The sequence below is a fragment of the Pinus tabuliformis genome, chromosome 8, assembly GCF_031772625.1.
Source record: "Pinus tabuliformis cultivar Carrire ecotype Pingquan chromosome 8, CPIR1, whole genome shotgun sequence".
NCBI lineage: Eukaryota > Viridiplantae > Streptophyta > Pinopsida > Pinales > Pinaceae > Pinus > Pinus tabuliformis.
In genome coordinates, this window is record NC_142294.1 from 308,344,128 (window position 1) to 308,363,811 (window position 19,684).

At 38.5% G+C, this 19,684-nt stretch overlaps 1 protein-coding gene across 3 annotated transcripts in view; it reads right to left on the minus strand.

Annotated features, from left to right (window-relative positions):
• The window catches only part of LOC149235370 (endoribonuclease Dicer homolog 3a-like), a 421,567-nt gene that overhangs the window by 91,418 nt on the left and 310,465 nt on the right, over positions 1 to 19,684 (minus strand). For 2 of the 3 annotated variants that reach the window (XM_089372092.1, XM_089372091.1), the window contains exons 12-13: positions 9,051 to 9,334; positions 8,340 to 8,420 (exon numbers count right to left, since the gene is read on the minus strand). In XM_089372092.1, the coding sequence (XP_089228218.1) occupies positions 8,340 to 8,420; positions 9,051 to 9,334 (365 nt within the window). The remainder of the gene's footprint in view (positions 1 to 8,339; positions 8,421 to 9,050; positions 9,335 to 19,684) is intronic. The other variant, XM_089372093.1, reaches the window with a different exon arrangement.

A 19,684-nucleotide genomic window follows, 5' to 3' on the forward strand; every position in this document is an offset into this window, starting at 1 on the left:
TGTCCACACTCTGGGCATAAGCATCAGGTGACGGGGAGCTCACCTGAGATATTTGGATGGGACTTAGTGCACTAGGGGATAAACTTCTCAGCGGTGGCATTGGGTCAAGGCAGGAGCTAACAGGTACAAGTTTGGGGAGTGCGTAGTTTGTTGCCGAGGTAGCGTGGTCCATGATAGATGTGCTTAAATTCCTTCATGTGTTGAACCAAGTCACCCTGTCTGCACGACCTCCTCTAGGTCATGAAAGATTGTCTGCTTAGTGATCAAGTGGAAGAGATCTTCAATAGTAGTTCACAGATGAATAAGGGATCATGTTCTTCAATGGAAATGCTCCCGAGAGACGATCTATCAAAGGATGATTGTCCATGTGGCTCGTCAAGGATTTCATAGGGCCCATTCACAGATAGCTTATGCAAGAATGCTTAATCATCATAAGCTCCCCCTAACTGTATGCATGGTCTTCCTTTTGGTAGAGTCTCCAATTCATTTATTTATTTATGCTAGGGTGTGAGGTTATATATATATATATATATATATATATATATATATATATATATATATATATATATATATATAGGGTTTTATTGGTATTTCTAGCAAGGCTGAGGCATCATGAAACTAGGGCTTGTTATCTAGGATTTCTTCATTTTTATTAGCTTTCCTAGGGTTGATTTCAACAATAAATTGGATTTTAATTACGATTAGTGTTTGCTTCAACTAGGGTTAGAGCATTATGTAGAGATAGGATTTCCCTAGGATTAGGGCAGCATCATGCATCACAAGAATATTTGCAATCCCAATAATGCCATATTGACATTAATGACAACCTTGATTAACAGGCAATTCTGGCATTGGGACTTAGGAGGAAAAAGGGAAATTGCAGCTCTAGTGGAACGTGGGGCCCACAAGAGAGAGAAATGCCGCCCAAGAAGGGAACTCGCACTCTTGGAGAGAGAAAAGAGGAGGGGGTGCGAATTAGGACAAAGAAAGAGTGGGAGCCATCAAGGGAGAGAAGGAGGCCAACAATTATAAATAAGGGGAAGAAGCCTTCATTTGCATCTTTGGATAATTTAACTTTGAACACAAGTTTTCTTGAGTTGTTGAGCTAAGTCAACCAGTGTTGTTTAGCACAAGGGATTTCCAAGAGGAAATTTTGACTCTTCCTTTGCTGAACTTCGAGTGTCACCCTAGGAGAGAATTTGGGGAGCTGAATTTTTGGATCAAGGAGAAGCAATCTACAGGTTCCCTCAGCTAGTGCAAGTTTCTCCAAAGAAGTAGAAAGAAATTCGCGGGGGTTGAGAAAGTCCAGTAGTAGTGGAGTATAGACCGGAGTAATTGCAAGATTTACCCTTGAGGAGAAGCTTTTGCCTTGTGATTTGCAGGTGAGAGATTGCTGCATTTTGAAGAGTTGAGCTCTTCTATTACTGGGTCTGTGCAGGGGTCATTGTGCAAAATCTGCACTGAGGTGTGGCACTGGAGATATTGCTAGAGATTCAATTGGGAAGTGGGCTATTTTCTAGAGCAGATTTTTGCAGGGAAATTCTTTGTTATTTGTGCAGAAGTTTTGAGCTAGTTTCAACAGTATTACCCTAATTGAGCGCACAGAGCAGACTAGCAGAGAATTTTGCACTATTTTAGGGTTTTCCAGGTCAACTAGAATTTGCTCGAAATATTTCTGGGTTTTTGTGGGTATTTGGAGAGGAGTTTGCTGCTGCAATTTCAAAGCGATCCAAGCAGTATTTGGGCCATAAACCACTTTTCCCTTCAGCAGTGTGTTTTAATATTCAGCTGGTAATTTGCATCACTTTGTGGGCTCAGTTTTGGCTTGGAGTTGAGCCAAACCCTTTTTGGGTTTTCATGGGTTAGGTGTGGGGAGGCTCCAGTTAAATTGGCAGAATTTTATGAGCACTTGGGTGGCAGAAAACTCAGGATCTTTCCAACAGCAGAAGCAGTTCTTCTTAGGCATGTACAATATTTTCTGAGGGGTCATTTCCAGCAGTTAGAGCACAATATTCACACTTGGGATTTGCCTAGCTTGTTGTAGCAAAGCCCAAGTTCATCTACTCCTACTCATTTGTACATCATTTTGGGTCAATTTAATAAAACGGCTCAGAAGTTGGTGCATTCCATCTTGTGTTTTGATTTTCTATGTATTGAATTTCCAAGTTGTTATTCTATAGCATGTTTTCATTATTCACTTGATATTTCCATTAGGAATATTACAACTTTTTATCCCTAAAATTAACATGGTTTCAGAGCTGGGTTAAAGAAAAGTCAATGAGATCGCCCCTGTGTAGACACTTATGATGGATTTTTTGGTCAAGCGGAATGAAAGAGATGAAGACGTTGGAGACCTAAAAGAATTCTAGAGTTCGAAGGAAACCCTTGGGAGCCTTTGTTCTTGCAAATAAAGGTTAGGGTTTGGGAGAAACCCTAGGAGTGGCCTTAGGTATGGTAAAGGCTTGGGTTCTATAGCATCGGAACCCTAATGTGATTCAAAATTCTTATGATATGATATGATTCAAGTGGTAAATTCAATTCCTATGAAAGATTCAGAATAACCCTCTACGGGTCTATCTCCCTATAGGAGATGGTGTGATGGAGAGCCAGTGGTCATCTTGAATATTGATAATTGGGCTTGGTTGTTGATGAAGGAGATTAAGGATACAGGTGGTGTTCAAGAGGAAACATTTCTTCTTTTGCAGATAACATTGACATATAGTTGATGGTAATGGTGCCTCTTAACTAAGAAGGCAGGATCAAGAGGGAGTTGATAGCTTCATACAATCCTCATTAAAGATGAATACTTTTAGGACTAATGTTATTTCTTTGTGATATTGTTCTTGATACTACTATTTATTCTTCTTGCATGAGTAATTGGTTAACCAAATGCTTCTTTCACTAACTTCTTGATGAGGGTGTGATCAAGGAAAGCAAATCCATCTTGAGATTCATCAAGATGAAGAGTATTGCAAGAAGAGTTACCTCCAAGAGGGCGCTATTGCAAGAAAATGAAATGTGCCACTCTCATATCAAAAAAGAAAGCAAGTTTTGCCTTATCATCAGGTACACTTTTATTATGTTTATTTACTTTGCTACTATTACTCTTGTTCTTGTTCTAGGGTCAACAGGCACATCATATGATGTAAAGTCATCAATATTGAGATTGAAGAAGATGCAAAGCAACCCCATGAGTAGAGCGCCAATGGAAAAATAGCCTAGGCATCGGAGGAAAGATTGCAGTCTCCCAAGTTGATGACTATGACTAAAAGCGACTTCCTATTCAGAGGGTGTAAATTGTCATGTAACAATCAAATGAGATGCTCTAAGATAAGGAATCTCTGAGAGCAATATGTCCTTCATGAAAGGACCATACTAGATGACAACAATGCAACAATGTCAGATGCTTTCGCAATAGAAAGTTCAAAAGTGACAGGGAATATGCTCTCAAAGAAACAAGACTATGATAAGATCCTAGAACCTGTTGCCAGATGCATTATTATCATATGTATGTGAAGTTGGCTTCCTCCATGATGTACTTAAGGAAGAAGCATACTTGGAGCTACCTCAAGGCTTTGAGGCACATGAGAAAGAGACTCATGATTGCAGATTGAAGAAAGTCCCATATGGACTCAAGAAAGTCCCCTAGGCTTGGTATGCTTGGATTGATGGACATTTGATGTGGACTCCAACCTCTCTTCAAGGTTGAAGGTATGTCTTTGATATTTGGTTTTATATGCTAATAATTTATTTCTGACAGGATCAGATCATCTCATCGTTTAGTATCAAAGGGAGTTGACCTCTGAGCCCAAGGTGATCCACTTCTTGAGATTAGAAGTGTAACAAAGAGATGATGAGGACTTCCTTGTCAAGGGAAGTATGTTGTCAAAGACTTGGCATGATGGATTACACTGAAGTAGTTGAGAGACTCCTCTTTAGATTCAGATTTGGTGGATCCCATGATGAGAAGGCAAAAAAATGGATCCTTGTTTTGCAGCAAGCCAGATAGAGCCTGGATATGTCTATTGGAATGCTACAAAGCAGGTATCGAGATACCTACATGATACAGTCAATCATGGATTGAAACAGTGTTGTCACTTGAGAGATATGTCGATGCTAAGTGAACCGGGAACGTTGTAAACAAGAAGAACATATTGAGGTGTTTCTTTAGTATGGGTCTTACTTTGATTTCCTGGATGAGCAGGTAGCAGACTTCTATTACACTTAGTCTAGCTGTGGCCGATCATATTGCAACTTGTCAGACATGGTGCCACTGATTCTTCAGTATGGGTCTTACTTTGATTTCCTGGATGGCAGGTAGCAGACTTCTATTACACTTAGTCTAGCTGTGGTCGATCATATTACAGCTTGTCAGACATGGTGCCACTGATGGAGCATTGAAGCTCCAACATAGAGAGGGAAGTGAGGTTCCGACAGTGACTTCTTGTTGGATTGAAGCAGTGAGGCTTCAACAGATGAGTAGTTTGTGACATTATCACCAAGCCATTGAAGTTCATATCCTTCAAAGGGTAGCTTGGAGTGCGGGACAATGTATCTTTGCCTGAGAGGGGACATTGTTGATCGAGAACATTGAGCTACACTCATGCCCCCAGTCTTTTGACTAACCATGCAGTTGGTAACGGGGGGAGAGCAAGCGAGCTCCTGGGTGTGAGGTTACTCCTTAAAGCCATATACTTGGCTGAGTACATGCCCCAGTTTGCATCCTTCCCACAAGTCACCCTTATAAAGGGGTCGTGGACTCGGTGAAGCTTGTCGGGATTGCCTCCCATCTTGGCCACATGGGAGAGGACACTGACGTGTATGTGATCTTTAACAAGGGCGGACGCGCCTACCATGGACTTGGTTGTGGTAAATTGATCTCACCTAAGTATTGGATGCAGGTGTTCTACCACTTGATCGATGAGGATCAAGTTGGGAGAGGGTCAATCAGTGGACATAGGGTTTGGTTGATCTCTACCAAAGCCATTTAACACTGCCATGGGTTTGGTTGTGGTAGATCGATCTCCCCTATTGTTAGTGTGGATCATTCTTCTTCTACTATGGATTGAGTCATCATTGTTCAGCTAAGATGAGGTCATGGAGCTTCACCTGGAGACCAACAGAGTGTGTGATAGTTACCAAGGTCAAACGTCACTGCCATGGACTTGGTTGTGCTAAATCGATCTCCCCTACTATTGGTTGTGGATTACTCTTCTTCTATGAGATGAGATGAGGTGAGATGAGCTTCTCTTATATTGAGTCATGTAAATCCGAGATGAGACACATGGTACAACCGAAAATTCCTCCCTAACTAAGAGGAAGTGTCAAAATTTGGGGCAACTTTGAGATGAATATCTCCAAGAAAAATCCAATTACCCCAAAAGAAGCACAACTACCCCAAGAAGAAACCATCTTGCCCCAAAAGATAATTTAATTTGGATAAAGGAGAATTATCATTATTGATGAAGATTGACACTCTCTCTCTCTATTATTTGATGTGACAAATTTATTTGGGCAAGCAATCATTAAGGCATTTGTTAAATGTATTTGAATATAATTGAAAGCAAATTTGAATTTGTGTTTTCCATCCAAAGTTACAAGTCCGCGTCATAATATTTCAAGTCTATCTGCCTAAAGGTCATGACGCTTCGCATAAAGAAACAACTATAAATTGACACCTATCTTCCTCCATTTGGCATATTCAACATGGACTTCTATGGCATCTTTTTCTAAGGCAGTCGAGACTTTGAGGAGCAAATCTGAGGTGGAGAAGAAGGACGAATTTGTTATCTTTTATTGTGTTCTTGCAGGCCGAGTTTGGGGAGGGTTGATTATGATGTTTTGAGCATAGTTTTGTGGTACCTTCTTTGTCAAAGACAAGTCGAAAGCCTATGTTTAAAGGAGGACCAAGACCCCTATTGATAGTGGAAGACAAGGCTGAGTGAAGGTCGAGTCCCCTCAAGGAGAAGCAAAGGCAATCACAAGTCTAGAAGGGCGTAAGGTCTAGGGTTATTCTTTGTGCATTGGCCATAGATCATCTTTGTAGGACCGACCCCTATTCATGGGCATGCATGACCTGTGATAGACCTTAATTGCAGGCCAGCTCTCTTTATGTAATGCACAAAATATAGAGGAAAATCATAGAGGACTTGCATAGTTGTTCAAGAAGGATTGACGGTCGAGATTAGGGTTGTAGCACTACTGTACAGGTGCCCTAACTAGCACTGAGAATCCTCAGGGAAAAGCCGCAAAAACATGACCTAGAAGGGCAGAAGGAGTCTGCGGTTTGAGGTATGTTTTGTCTTTCCATGTTGATGTATTTCTAGTTTGATGAGGTCTTGTTTGGACAAAGTTGATGGCAGCCTGTGTATAGATTGGAGGGCTAGGTACAGTCCCTTATAAAGGACAATAAGGTCTGATGCTAATGTAGTTAGGGTGTTGTTTATGTGGCCTTTATGAAGTTTGTTAGGAGATCTTTGTGGCCTACTTGAGTAGCCCTATATGTGCCCTAAACTTCTGTATATGACAGTGATTCTTGAAAATAATATCCGGCAAGCATTTTTATGACAGTGATATATGGTAGTATGACAGTGACGTATGACAATGTGCTTATGATAGTGATGGTTGCAGTGATACTTGACAATGATATTCTCACAGTGACACTTGCTCATATGGTAGTTACATGTATGCTATTTGAGACACAGATATGTAATGCTTGTGACAGTGATATCAGAGGTCTAGTGTAGGGCTTGTGAATGCCTCCTTGACAAATACCTACTACCATCTTTTGAGGATCTAGTATGATCCAGGGTTGGCCCTAGGAGGACTAATGTGAGTGTCTCATTATAATTGTACTTTGTATCTCAGCTGAACATTGATTGACTAATAGAAGAAGAAGAATTGATTTTTGGGTTTTCCCCTTGTCAGGTTTTGCCTTGGTCTCTAAACTATATCCTGGTGTCTCTATTGTGTATGTTTTTCTTCTAATGTTCCTTGCTGTTCCGCTGCATTGTTAATGTGAATGTTCTCTCTACATAATTGCTTATGATAATTTGGCGTGAATGTAATCTGAAAAGTTTGAAAACAATTAAAAATGCAATTTTCTACAACAGAGAACTTTCTAGCCCTAAAATAACACTTTCTAACAAAATTTGAATCTTTGTCTATAGATGAGTAATTTGAGTAATTTGTGATTTTATATATATATATATATATATATATATATATATATATATATATATATCTGGTGTCCTCCATTTCCTTTTTCTGGGAATGTTGTCTCGTGTCAGGCACCCGTATTTAGTTGTCCTATGTATTCTTGTCATGTGACTTAGTTGCCAACATTTTTTACGTTATTGATTAAAAAATCACAAATGCATTCAGCATTTTTGAGAATCACATCAGTATGCAAATCCAAGCAACTTAAGAAAATGTATCTAAAACAAAGTCTCGAATAGTGCCAGATCATGCCAACCTTTGAAGAGATAACCAACTACATGAAAGAATGATTTACTATGTGAAAAAATAATTTCAAAATCATCAAACCATAATTGAATACTTGGTAATTAACTTAAATTGCCTAAAATCCATTACTGTTTCTTCAAATCATTATCCCATGGGCCAATGGACCATATGTATACTTTCTAAGTACCCTTGACTATCTGACTTAAAGTTCAAATACTACATTTAATAACCTACATTTGGCAGGAAAGAAGTCCAACAATATATGGCTCCCCTACAACCCAGACCTTGCCTTTGCATTTCTCTCACAAAAGTTTTTTTTTGATAGTGCTAAAGAAACAGCTAAATAATTTGAAAAACAATGAGCACATCAACCTTGTAGTACCAAAGAACAGCTAAATAATTTGAAAAACAATGAACATGCCAACGTTGTAGGAAGAGTCAAGTTGGATTGAAAGTAATAATCCATTTCAGTCTGAAGTCATCTCCTATAGCAAATAGAAAAATGAGTCCTGAAAGTTTTGTAAGCATACCCATTACAACTATAAAGTCAATTTCCAAGCAACAACAACATGAATATTTTTATTTCTCGAATATCTGATACTTTAAGGCTTAAACTTTGGTCAATTCCAAGCAACAACAACATGAATATTTTTATTTCTCGAATATCTGATACTTTAAGGCTTAAACTTTGGTCACAAAATATCAGCCATGAAATTCACATTGGTAGGCTCTATATGTCACTTAATGATAATCATAATCCGTTTAGATCTTTCATTGTAGACTAAATAATGCAAATCATTCATGAAAATATTTTCAATATATTTTAACTTGCAGCCAAAATACACATGCAAAATATTCAGTGCTGTCATTCACACCTGGTGAAGAGACTGATTGGGAACACTGTAAACTGTTTTTCCCTGTTCCATGATGAGTACTTACTTCACTTGCCAAGCCACCTGAATTGTTCAAGAAAGAGCATACAAGAAGCATACAATTACTAGAACGAGATAGGGATAGTAATACTAAATTATAGGAATAAAAGGCATTACCAAAAAATAATAACAGTACAAGAATTTATCATACTTTCACTTAATATCAATCCTTCTGTGTGTAGATATTAACAACATTTCCATACATTGTTCATTGATTATTTCTAGGAACACTGAGAAGAGTTTCGCAAAACAAAAATATCTATATATGAAATATACGGAATTCTCAGGTGTCATGGACATATTCTTATATCCTTGTACTTGACAATTTTTGTTCTTTCCTTAAATCTCCTATCATAAGACAACGGCAGAGCAACATGAATGGAGTTCACAAGGTCAAATTATGAAACTGCTAGAAACCATTGTGACCTGTGATGTTTGTAAGAAACTTATCCATAATACTGGTAAACAGAGAGGACAATTGACGTATGCTGGAAAGAAGTGATATTGCATTAGTAGTTTCCAGTCCTAGTGCTATTACCCCAGTTTATCACATGTAGGATTCTGTATATAACCTTGGCTCATCAAAGGATATATAATATGATAAATTTGAAGAAAAACAATAAATTTTAATAAATATAGGTTTAAACAGCATACCATCAGGAGACTCAATCCGATTTGAGATATCATTTGCATTATCCACCAAAGCATTATCACTTTCATCAACAATCGGATCCGCAAATGTTCTAGAATTCACCTTGACACTCGAATCGCAAGTGATTGTAGCTCCAGTTGATGAAACACAACATGCCCCTGGTTCAACAGTCGTCTTCTCTTGAGTACAAGGTGTTTGATTTGAATCTATATTCAAAGACATCACCTTCATTGATTCCTCGCTCTTGATTATTTCATATAAGAGCTTTTGCTGCTCCTTGTTACCTCTGAAAATCCATAGAAAAGAAGAGATGATAAAAACAATAAAAGCACAAGAAAATAAAATATTAGAGAAAAATATCTATATGATCAAAAAGAGTTAATTGAACAGGGATGCTTAAGGACCCTCCTGCCAGAGTTCAAAATCATTGTACTTAAAGGCACTTAAAAGGTTTTGGCTACAAAGAAAGTTCAAACTATTCAGAAATGTATATAAGGCAAAGATAAAAGTGGTTGGCAAAAACGCATTCAAATACTCAGCAAATTCATATTTATTAGTATTAAAAGATAGAAGATGATTACAATTTGTGGAGGCCCCTGGCTTTATACTGCCTTGGCTGCCTCTTGGTGAATGGGCATGATCTTTGATCATGCCCTTTGCCTAATAATTACTAATTAACTAATTTTTTTATATAACATTGCCTTCCTCCCAAAAAAATGCTTTGTCCTCAAAGCATACGTAATGACGGATGTTGTTGACGAAATGCTTCAGTCTCCCAAGAAGCTTCTTCTTCTGGTAAGTCCTTCCATTTGATCAAGTATTCCTTGATTACATGAGATCGAAGCTTCTTTTCTCTGGTGGATATGATACCTTCTGGTTCTAAAATGACCCTTCCTTCATCATCTAAGGATGGAAGCGTTGTTTGCGCTGATTGATGGTCGCCCAGTGCCCTTTTTAGGCAGGAAACATGGAAGTCGTTGTGAACACAAATTTTATCCGGAAGGTTTAAACTATATGCAACTTGGCTGATCTTTTTGTTGATCTGGTATGGTCCATAGAACTTTGGTGCCAATTTATTTTTTGCTTTTTGTTTCAAGGACAACTGTTTTTATGGTTGGAGCTTGACAAATACCCATTCTCCAACTTCAAATTATCTTTCGATTTTGTTTCGGCCAACTTGTTGCTTCATACAATTTCTTGCATTATTTAAATTTTCTTTTAGGGTTTGGATGATTTTTTGGGTTTCTTCTAGTTGATTTTTAACAACTGGTAGATTTGTCTAGACGGTAGCTAAATCCCTCCATTTTGGAGGTTCGTACCCATACAAAGCTTGGAATGGAGTCATTTTTGTTGACATATGATAACTAGAATTATACCACCATTCAGCGAGATGCAACCACTGAGCCCACTTATTTTGTTTTTCTGTAGCGTAACAACGTAGGTAGGCTTCCAAACATTTATTGACAACCTCTGTTTGTCCATCTGTTTGAGGGTGGTAATCGGAACTCATATTTAGGTAGGTTCCTATATGGTTGAACAATTCCTTCCAAAAAATACCCTTATATTTGGCATCTCTATCACTCACAATGACTTTCGAAAAATCGTGTAATTTATAAATATTTTTGTAAAATGTCTCAGCGATTTGTTTAGCCGAGTCTGATTTCCTCATTGTAATAAAGTGAGCATATTTGGTGAGTCTGTCGACTACTACGAAAATCTTATCCTTGCCTTCAGATACAGGTAATCTCTCAATAAAGTCCTTCGATATTTCTTCCCATTTCTGATTCGGAATGTTTAAGGGGTGAAGTAATCTAGGTGTCGTAATATTTTCACTTTTATTTCTTTAACATTTGTTGCATTGAGCTACATATTTCTGAATATCGCGACTCATCCTCTTCCAAAAGAATAATTGACGTGCATTGTAGTAAGTTTTAAAGAATCCTACATGTTCGGCTGACACTGAATCATGTGACTCCTTGACTCTCTTGGATTTAAACTTGGAGTTTGGATTCAAATAGATTCTTTCTTTGTACCATAGAATATCGTTCTTCCATTCAAATTTTGAGTTGTCTGGAAGGTTATTGATTATCACAGTTATTTCTGGATCCTTAGCATACTCACTTCGAATCTCATTAAGCCATTCAGGAACAACAAGCAAGACTGCAAGTAATGTTGGTTCTTCGTCTTTCCTAGACAGGGCATCTGCTACTACATTGTCTTTTCCCTTTTTATGTAGTATCTCCATGTCAAAGGCGACAATTTTTTCAATCCATTTTTTTTGTTCTTCAGAAAGTGTTTTTTCTTGGAGGAGGCATTGGAGACTGTTATGGTCTGTTCGAATGGAGAACTTACTTCCGAAAATATATTGTCTCCACTTGGAGTGTGCGTGCATAATAGCGAGCATTTCCTAGTTGTACGTGGACTTAAGACGTTCTCGTTTATTCAGCTTCCTGCTTTCAAAAGCCATTAGATGTCCTTCTTGCATTAACACTGCACCTATACCAAATCCGGAAGCATCACATTCAATGATAAATGGTTTAGATAAATCTGGAGTTGCCAATACCGAGGCATTAGACATAACTTCCTTCAGTTCTTCAAAATACCTTCCTGCTTCCTCATTCCATTGAAATGGATTCTTCTTTAAAAAGTTTGTTAGAGGTGCAGTTATGTGTACATAGTTTTTAATAAATCTTCGGTAATATCCAATCAATCCTAAGAACCCTCTTAGCTTGGAGATATTAACTGGTTTGGTCCATTCCTTTATAGCCTTGATTTTATTAGGGTCCACTTTTACTCCTTCATGGGATATTATGTGTCCGAGATATTCTACTTCTTCCTTCCCAAAGGTGCATTTGGATTTCTTGGCGTAGAACTGATGCTCTTTTAGTAGTGTAAGAACTTTATCCAGGTGTTGTAGGTGCTCCTTCCATGTTTTACTGTAAATTAAAATATCATCAAAGAATACTAATACAAACTTCCTAAGAAGTGGACAGAATAACTCGTTCATAGTGGCTTGGAATGTTGTTGATGCATTGGTTAACCCAAAGGGCATTACTTTAAATTTGTAGTGACCTTCATGTGTTCGAAACACAGTGTTTGGTATGTCTTCCAACATGATTCTGATTTGGTAATAGCATGACCTTAAGTCCAATTTTGAGAAGTATTTTGCACCATGCAGTTCATCCAACATTTTGTTGATAAAGGGAATTGGGAAGTTGTTTTTAATCGTTATTTTTTTTAATCCTCTATAATCAATGCATAGCCTGAATGATCCATCCTTCTTCCTTACCAATACCACTGGAGCAGCATACGGACTCTTACTTTTCGAGATGATCCCACATTTTAAAAGGTCTTGGATTAATCTCTCAATTTCAGTCTTTTGGTGATGTGGTAATTGATACGGCTTGATGTTGACGGGGCCTGATCTTGCTTTGACTTCTATTGTATGCTCGATTTCCCTGTTAGGAGGCATCTTCATGGGCAGGTCTTGGAATACTTTTTCATGCTTCTAAATTAGCTCTTGTACTTTTGGTGACTCTTTGTTGATCATGTTTGCAGATAACATTTCTAATTGGTGACATTGTACTACATAAGTTGGTGCTCCTTTTCAAATCATCTTCATCATCTGGGATGACGACATGATTTGATTCTCTGGTGCTTGGAATCCGTATAACTTGTACCTCTTCCCTTCCCAGTTAAAGCTTATGAACTGCTCTTGATGGTTGGCAGAGTAAGTGCCTAGGGTTCGTAGCCATTGGATACCTAAGACCACATCTACTCCTCCTAATGGTACAGTGAAGAACGGGGATTCTAAATTAAAGTCTTGAATCTGCAATTTGACCTTATGGCATTTCCCTACCTTTTCAATCTTCTTACTGTCGGCTACCATCACCTTCATGTTGGGCAAGGGGAATGAGAAAATGTTGAGTCTCTTTGCCATGGTTGCATCTAAAAAATTGTGGGTGCTACTGGAGCTGATGAGAAACACTACGTTTTTCTTCTTTATATGTCCTTTTAATTTTAAAGTTTGGGGTTGTGATATACCTGTCATAGCTAATAGTGAGTCAGTGACACTTGCAGAATACTTCCGTCATCTAATTCTGGAGAGAATTTTGGGGTACCTTCTATTCCTTCTATGTCTTATTCATCATTGTTTGAATCATTAGTTGCTTCACAGTTATATAGGTTCTTTGACTCTTTTCGTTTAGCACACCTATGTTTAGGGTCCCACTTCTCGCCATAGCATTTGCATTTGCCTTCCTTTATCCTTTGCACTTCCACGTTAGATTTTTCGCCTTCACGAAGATGTGGTGGAATAAATCTTCTATTATCCGTATTCACAGACTAGGGCATTCTTCATCTCGAATATACTTTTTCCGATTTTGACCACAGTATCTATTCAAATTTCTTTTCAGCAGCTTTTGCTTTTTGTCTTGCTACTTCTATTGACGTAATGTCATGAAGCTCAAGTTCTACTCGTGGATGAGTTTTAAGTCTAGAGATGTATGATTGAATTAGACAAGATTCTGATAACCTAGGTACTCATGTTGCTAAGGTCTCCCATTCTCGAGTGTATTCATCCACATCTCCTTTTTGTCGCAATCTGATTAGAGTTGAAAAGAACTCTTCTTCCTTCACACCTTGGAATCTTTTAAAGAATACATCCTTAAATTTTCTCCAATTGATAGCGAGTGTCGTCTTCTTCCACCACATATACCAATTATATGCTTCACTTTCCATTTTCATGGAAGCGTGCCTAATCTTTTCGTCGTCATTGTCAATATCGTAAGTCTCCAAATATTCTTCTACCTTATTCAGCCATGAAGCGCTGCATTTTTCGTTACCATTGAATTTGGGTAGCTCAATTTTTTCTCTTCATTGATACGTTTCTAATGGTGGAGCGAAAAGAGGGTATTGATTGGTGAATGAATTCCAGAGCTTCTTATTTGAAAAAAACGCGTTACTATTTCCTTGATGGTGCGTGGATGATTTTTTTGGAGACTCGGTTTTTTCATGAGAATCTGTTGAATTTGTTGAATTTGATGAATTGTGCGGTTGATTACCTCCATCATCTTGGAGTAGTTGTTCGGGTGTAATCTTCATCCTATCACACAAAATTCTCAGCATTGACATTCTCTGATTATGATTCATTTCGGATTTGATATGGTTTTGCCCAAGCTGTTGTTCTATCTGATTTGTCATATCCTAAAGCTCCTTGATATCGTCGGAATGTCTGGTAACCTTACTCTCGAGATCGACTAATTTTTGGTTAAAATCATCGAAATGGCTACTAATCCTATTCTCAAGATCAATCAACTTTTTGTTGAAATCGCTCATTGTCATTGACGACATTGAACAGGTTTGTGGGGGTGTATATTTGTCTACCAGCTTAAACCTTCCTTTAATTTGAACTAATTTTTTTTAATAATATATATATATATATATATATATATATATATATATATATATATATTTTAAATAATAATTTTTTTTAATTATATATCAAATATATAATTATTATAACTATATCAAAAATATATGTATATATAATGTTACAACTATAACTATATATATGTAGTTATACTATATACGTTGCTGCAATATGAATGAACGAATAGTCCAATAACAACAAAAGAATCGGGCGTTGGGTGTGTGAGCCCGAAAATATTAAATGATAACTTTAAAGAATTTCGTGGAGCGTGGATAGGGTGAGGACAGAGGGCTATTAGGGAGGTGTGAGGGCGGTCGACAGGCGGTCGACAGGCAAACAAGAGACACAGCAAGAGCGAACGGATAGGGTCGAGAAGCGAATGGTTGACACGAACAGGAATGAGCATCAACTATGTGTGCAGAAAATCAGGGAAATTGGCAGAGGGATGAGACATAGTGCGAGAAGACAGCAGACAGATGAAGAAACTCACAGCAAATGAAGAATTGAGATAGGGACGTCACTGGTGCAGCAGTAGACAAACAGAGGACTGTCAATCTTTGATACCAGATGGCACAAACACATTCAAATACTCAGCGAATTCATATTTATTATTATTAAAAGATAGAAGATGATTACAATTCGTGGACCCTCTGGCTTTATACTGCCTTGGGTGCCTCTTGGTAAATGGGCATGATCTTTGATCATGCCCTTTGCCTAATAATTACTAATTAACTAAATTTTTTATATAACAGTGGTCGTGTGAGAACTAGAAGTAAGCTCAACATTTTGCTACAACCAATTACTACCAAGGAAATTGAGACAAAGAAATAACTGGGAAAACTTTCCACGTGATAACAGATAATGTACGATGATGTTGTCTAAGAAAAAGGAAGCAACATGTTGCAACAAGGATAATCTTCTAAAATTAAAACCAAAAAACAGAAAAAAGGACAATTTGAAGTTTGAACCAATTCATACCAATGGAAAATTAAAAAACACCAATTAACAAATCATTAAACACCATGGCAGGAAAGATATTGCCACATTTTTAAATAAAAAGAAATAGAAGAGGGGCAGATTGTGTTGGGCATTGGATAATCCAACGCTCCCCGTGTGTTTCGTGACATGTGCTTAACCGCCTCTTGAGGATCCGTTGACTCTAGCGATACGTCCGTTTACTAACACCTGCAGGTTTTGGTGTAATGGCAATCGTGATTCCAATAAGTGGTATCAGAGCCAAAGGTCTCGAGTTCAAATCACACCCGGCTCGCGCTAGGGAGAGATTGTTGGGCATTGGATAATCCAGCGCTCCCCATGTGTTTCGTGACATGTGCTTAACCGCCTCTTGAGGATCCGTTAACTCTGGCGATGCGTCCGTTTACTAACACCTACGGGTTTTGGTGTAACGAAAATCGTGATTCCAACAGATTGTAGGAGTAACAATTTGCCAACAAAATTTATAATTAAAAAATATACAATCAAGATTGTATGAAGTAGAAATTTCGTTAGCTCCAAGTGCTAGTTCAATCAGTTGAACCATATGTCCAAGGTATGTTGCTCGCGGGAGGGCCATAGCTCATAGATTCAAATCCGATCAAATCCCTAGGGTTGTTGATGGCTACTACGACTAGTAGGTGAGCCACCCTCCATCCAGATATTCCAACAAGAAGGGATGATTTGCAAAGTATTCCTTGGAAAGATGAACAACAAACTTGGTTAATTCTTTTTAAACAACTTGGTGAATCAGTTAAAGAAACTGTTGGAAATACCGAGAGTGGGGTGAATCAATATTTCTTAGCAATCAGTGACTTCTCAATATTTTTAGAGCATTAATTTCAAAGCATAAACAAGCAGTAGACAGTAGACACCAAAATTTTGAGGTGGAAACCCCCTCCGGGACAAAAACCACTGAATGCTTCTTTAATAATTTATGAGTACATTAATGCTTCAACTCCAACTGAAAAGGGAAGCCCCAACTCCCTAGTACTTTAGAAAAGTGTTCAATTTTCCAACTCCAAATGGAAGGACACTCCAACACCCTGGTTTTATCAGTAATTGTTGAAAGGGTGCTCCAACAACTTAACAAGCTCCAACTTGCCCTAGCACCACCCTACCACCCTGAAGTGTTTTCAAGCTCCAACCTGAAGGTGACTTCAACCACTTGTCAAGGACCACCCAACCACCCTGAAATGACAATGAATTTCGACAAACTATCGTGGGCTCCCGTACCAAGGACAATGACCCACTTTACAACAAATAGACTGTTGCAACTATACTGGGCTTCTGTACCAGGGAAAATGGCCCACTTACAATGAATGATAATGACAACCCTTATATTCAATATTTAAGACTTTTAATACCAGAAGCCCTACTGCAAAACCCTTACAACTAGACTTGAACCAAGTTACCCTTCCAACCAAGACTATTGTAACATAATAATAGAACAAAGTGTTACAATATGATATGGTGATGACAGATACTCTTAATGGTGATAATACTGTTGAAGATGAGTCAGTGAAACTTCTTGATAGTGATTCCTTTCCTGTTTCAAGTAACTGGAATGATGAATTCTTGGCCTTCCAGACTTCTTTCACACTCTGATTAGTATCACTACTGCTACAGAGACTACAAAACCACCTTTATTGACAAATGTTGTATAGAATCTAGATGCTTTCTAAAATCTGCCAAACCAATACAACAACTGCAATCTTCTTCATCATCATTGTACTTCTGCCTTTTGACTCCTTATTAGCATATTATCAACATGAGACCACCATGACCGCATTTGATCCTTAACATTGCAAATGATGGGACTTTGAGTTCTTAACTTCAATCACTTCTTCAAGTCTCACAGGTCACAAACACGTGCAGGACAGAGGTCGGCTTCAATCAATTGACTTAAAACACTCGAGCAAGTATATATGTGTTTACAACATGTCATTGTAAGAATCGAAGATCAATTGTTGAATCTTTGCACTCGCACTTGCAAATCCACAATGTAGGGTTGAAACACTCAACTCTGAATTTGTAGATCAAATATATCTTTTTCAATAATGACAATAGGGCCAATGAGAATCACGGATCAAGGTATCTTCAATTAAGAGATAACGACACATCAGAGCACTATCCAATAGCAAACTGCCATATGAATTAGTTCATTGTGAAATAGGTCATAACCCTTTCTTGTGATATCAACGAGCAATCATCGATTAATATAGGTTGCAGTCCCTTCCTTGATGTTAAGTTCATCAAAAATTACTTCGTTGCTCTCAAGAACCTTAGACAGGGGAGACTGGACCCTTATGCACTATGTATTCTCTTCATAAGTCATGAATTCAAGTCTGTGGGGGTAACCATAATGATTCCACAGGTCTGATTTCTTCGCTAGCCTTGGAGCCTTCTTAATCACAGAGATGTGCTATCTTCGCTACTTTTGGCACCTCCTATAGAGACCTGTAACCTCAAATAGCACTAATGCCCATAATGCCTTTACCAAATTAGATTTCCAACTGAGACGAGGGCATACAAGGAGGGTCACATTCTTTTCAACACATAGATGGAGTCCTGTACAAAATTGAGGCCTTGTTGAACTGAGATAAGTTCTTGCTTCAGACCTTCATGCCCTAATGTGTTACAAACTTGGTTTTGAGGGCTGCAAACTTAAATCAAATCTATAACAAGCCTCAATTGATGAAGCTACAAAACAGATGAGGTTTCTTCACTGTAAAGACATAGAATTTGATGCCCTAATGACGGTCGAATAGTTGTTCCTTCAATCCAACGAAAACCTTCGAAAATGAAGCCCTAAGGAGGGCAGAAAAGGATGTGCTACTCCTTCCAACAAAATAACTTTTGATAGCCCAGAATCTCAGTCTTCCACTTGCAAGAGAACATGCCCAAACAAATCCAAAACCGATCAAAAAACCAAACCAAAACCTAGTCTCTCCTTAGATAGTTCCTTTCTCCACATGGCCGAGTAAAAATTCAAAGCTTGATCTCATAATAATGTTCATTAAGTTCATATAGGAGAGATCAATGCCTTTTTATAGTTTTCTCATAGATAGAAAGGGGCTTCCAAAGGAGAGCTATTGGAGGAACTTTAGGGGCACAAACCCTTTTGAAATTTTGACTTTTATTTAAAAAGAAGACCAAAAGATGAGGCTACTACCTTTTTGGAGATAGGATTTAATTCTTCTTTGAAACCAAGACCCCCTGTAGATAAAAAATAGTCCTTAAAGCCCTTAAAGAAATATCCTTTTTGGAGTTAGGATTTAATTCTTCTTTGAAACCAAGACCCCTTGTAGATAAAAAATAGTCCTTAAAACCCTTCAAGAAATATGTTAACCTCAAAATTTGAATAAAGCCCAACTCCATTGATGTGAATGATATGCTGGCCAATGAAGGATTGCCACATCATCTCCTTGTGTGGTTTTTGCCCACAACTTAGGTCCTTCATCTTCAAATTGGCATAGCTCACAATGAATAACCTTGTGGCGTGCCACCAGTGTTGCGGGGGAGCGCCCCCCCCCCCCCCCTCGAACCCGCTCCCGAAGCGCGCTCCGGGCCGGAGCGGCTCGGGAGCGGGTCGGGAGCGCGCTCCCAAAATCGCTCCCGGACGGGAGCAATTTTCGGGAGCGCGCTCCCTTAAAAAAATTTACGCTCCCTGCTCTGATAGGGAGCGTTTTAGGGAGCGATCGCTCCCGAGCTCCCGAAGCGCTTTTTAATGCCCGGGAGCGATCGGGGAGCGATCGCTCCCGAGCTCCCGGAGCACTTTTTAATGCCCGGGAGCGATCGGGGAGCGATCGCTCTCTGATCGCTCCCGGGCATTAAAAAACGCTCCGGGAGCGATTTTTAACCGACCGGGAGCGGTTCGGTGGAAAAAAATTCCGCCGGACCCGAAAAATCAAAAAAATTTAACTAATTTTTTTTTGTTTATAAGCCCAATGGGCCAAAAAAAACTCATTTCAACTTCATTGAGCTTGAGATTGAGAGCTGAGCAAGAGCAAAGGAGCAAGGAGCAAGAGCTGAGGAGCAAGGAGCCAGAGCTGAGGAGCGAGGAGCAAGTGCCAAGGAGCGAGGAGGAAGCTTGCAGAGGTAAGTAACTTAATCATTTAGTTAGTTTAGCTGGTTAGGTAGTTAATTTGGTCAGTTTCATTTACCTGTTTGAGTTTAAAGATCATTAATTTAAATTAAATTAATAAATTA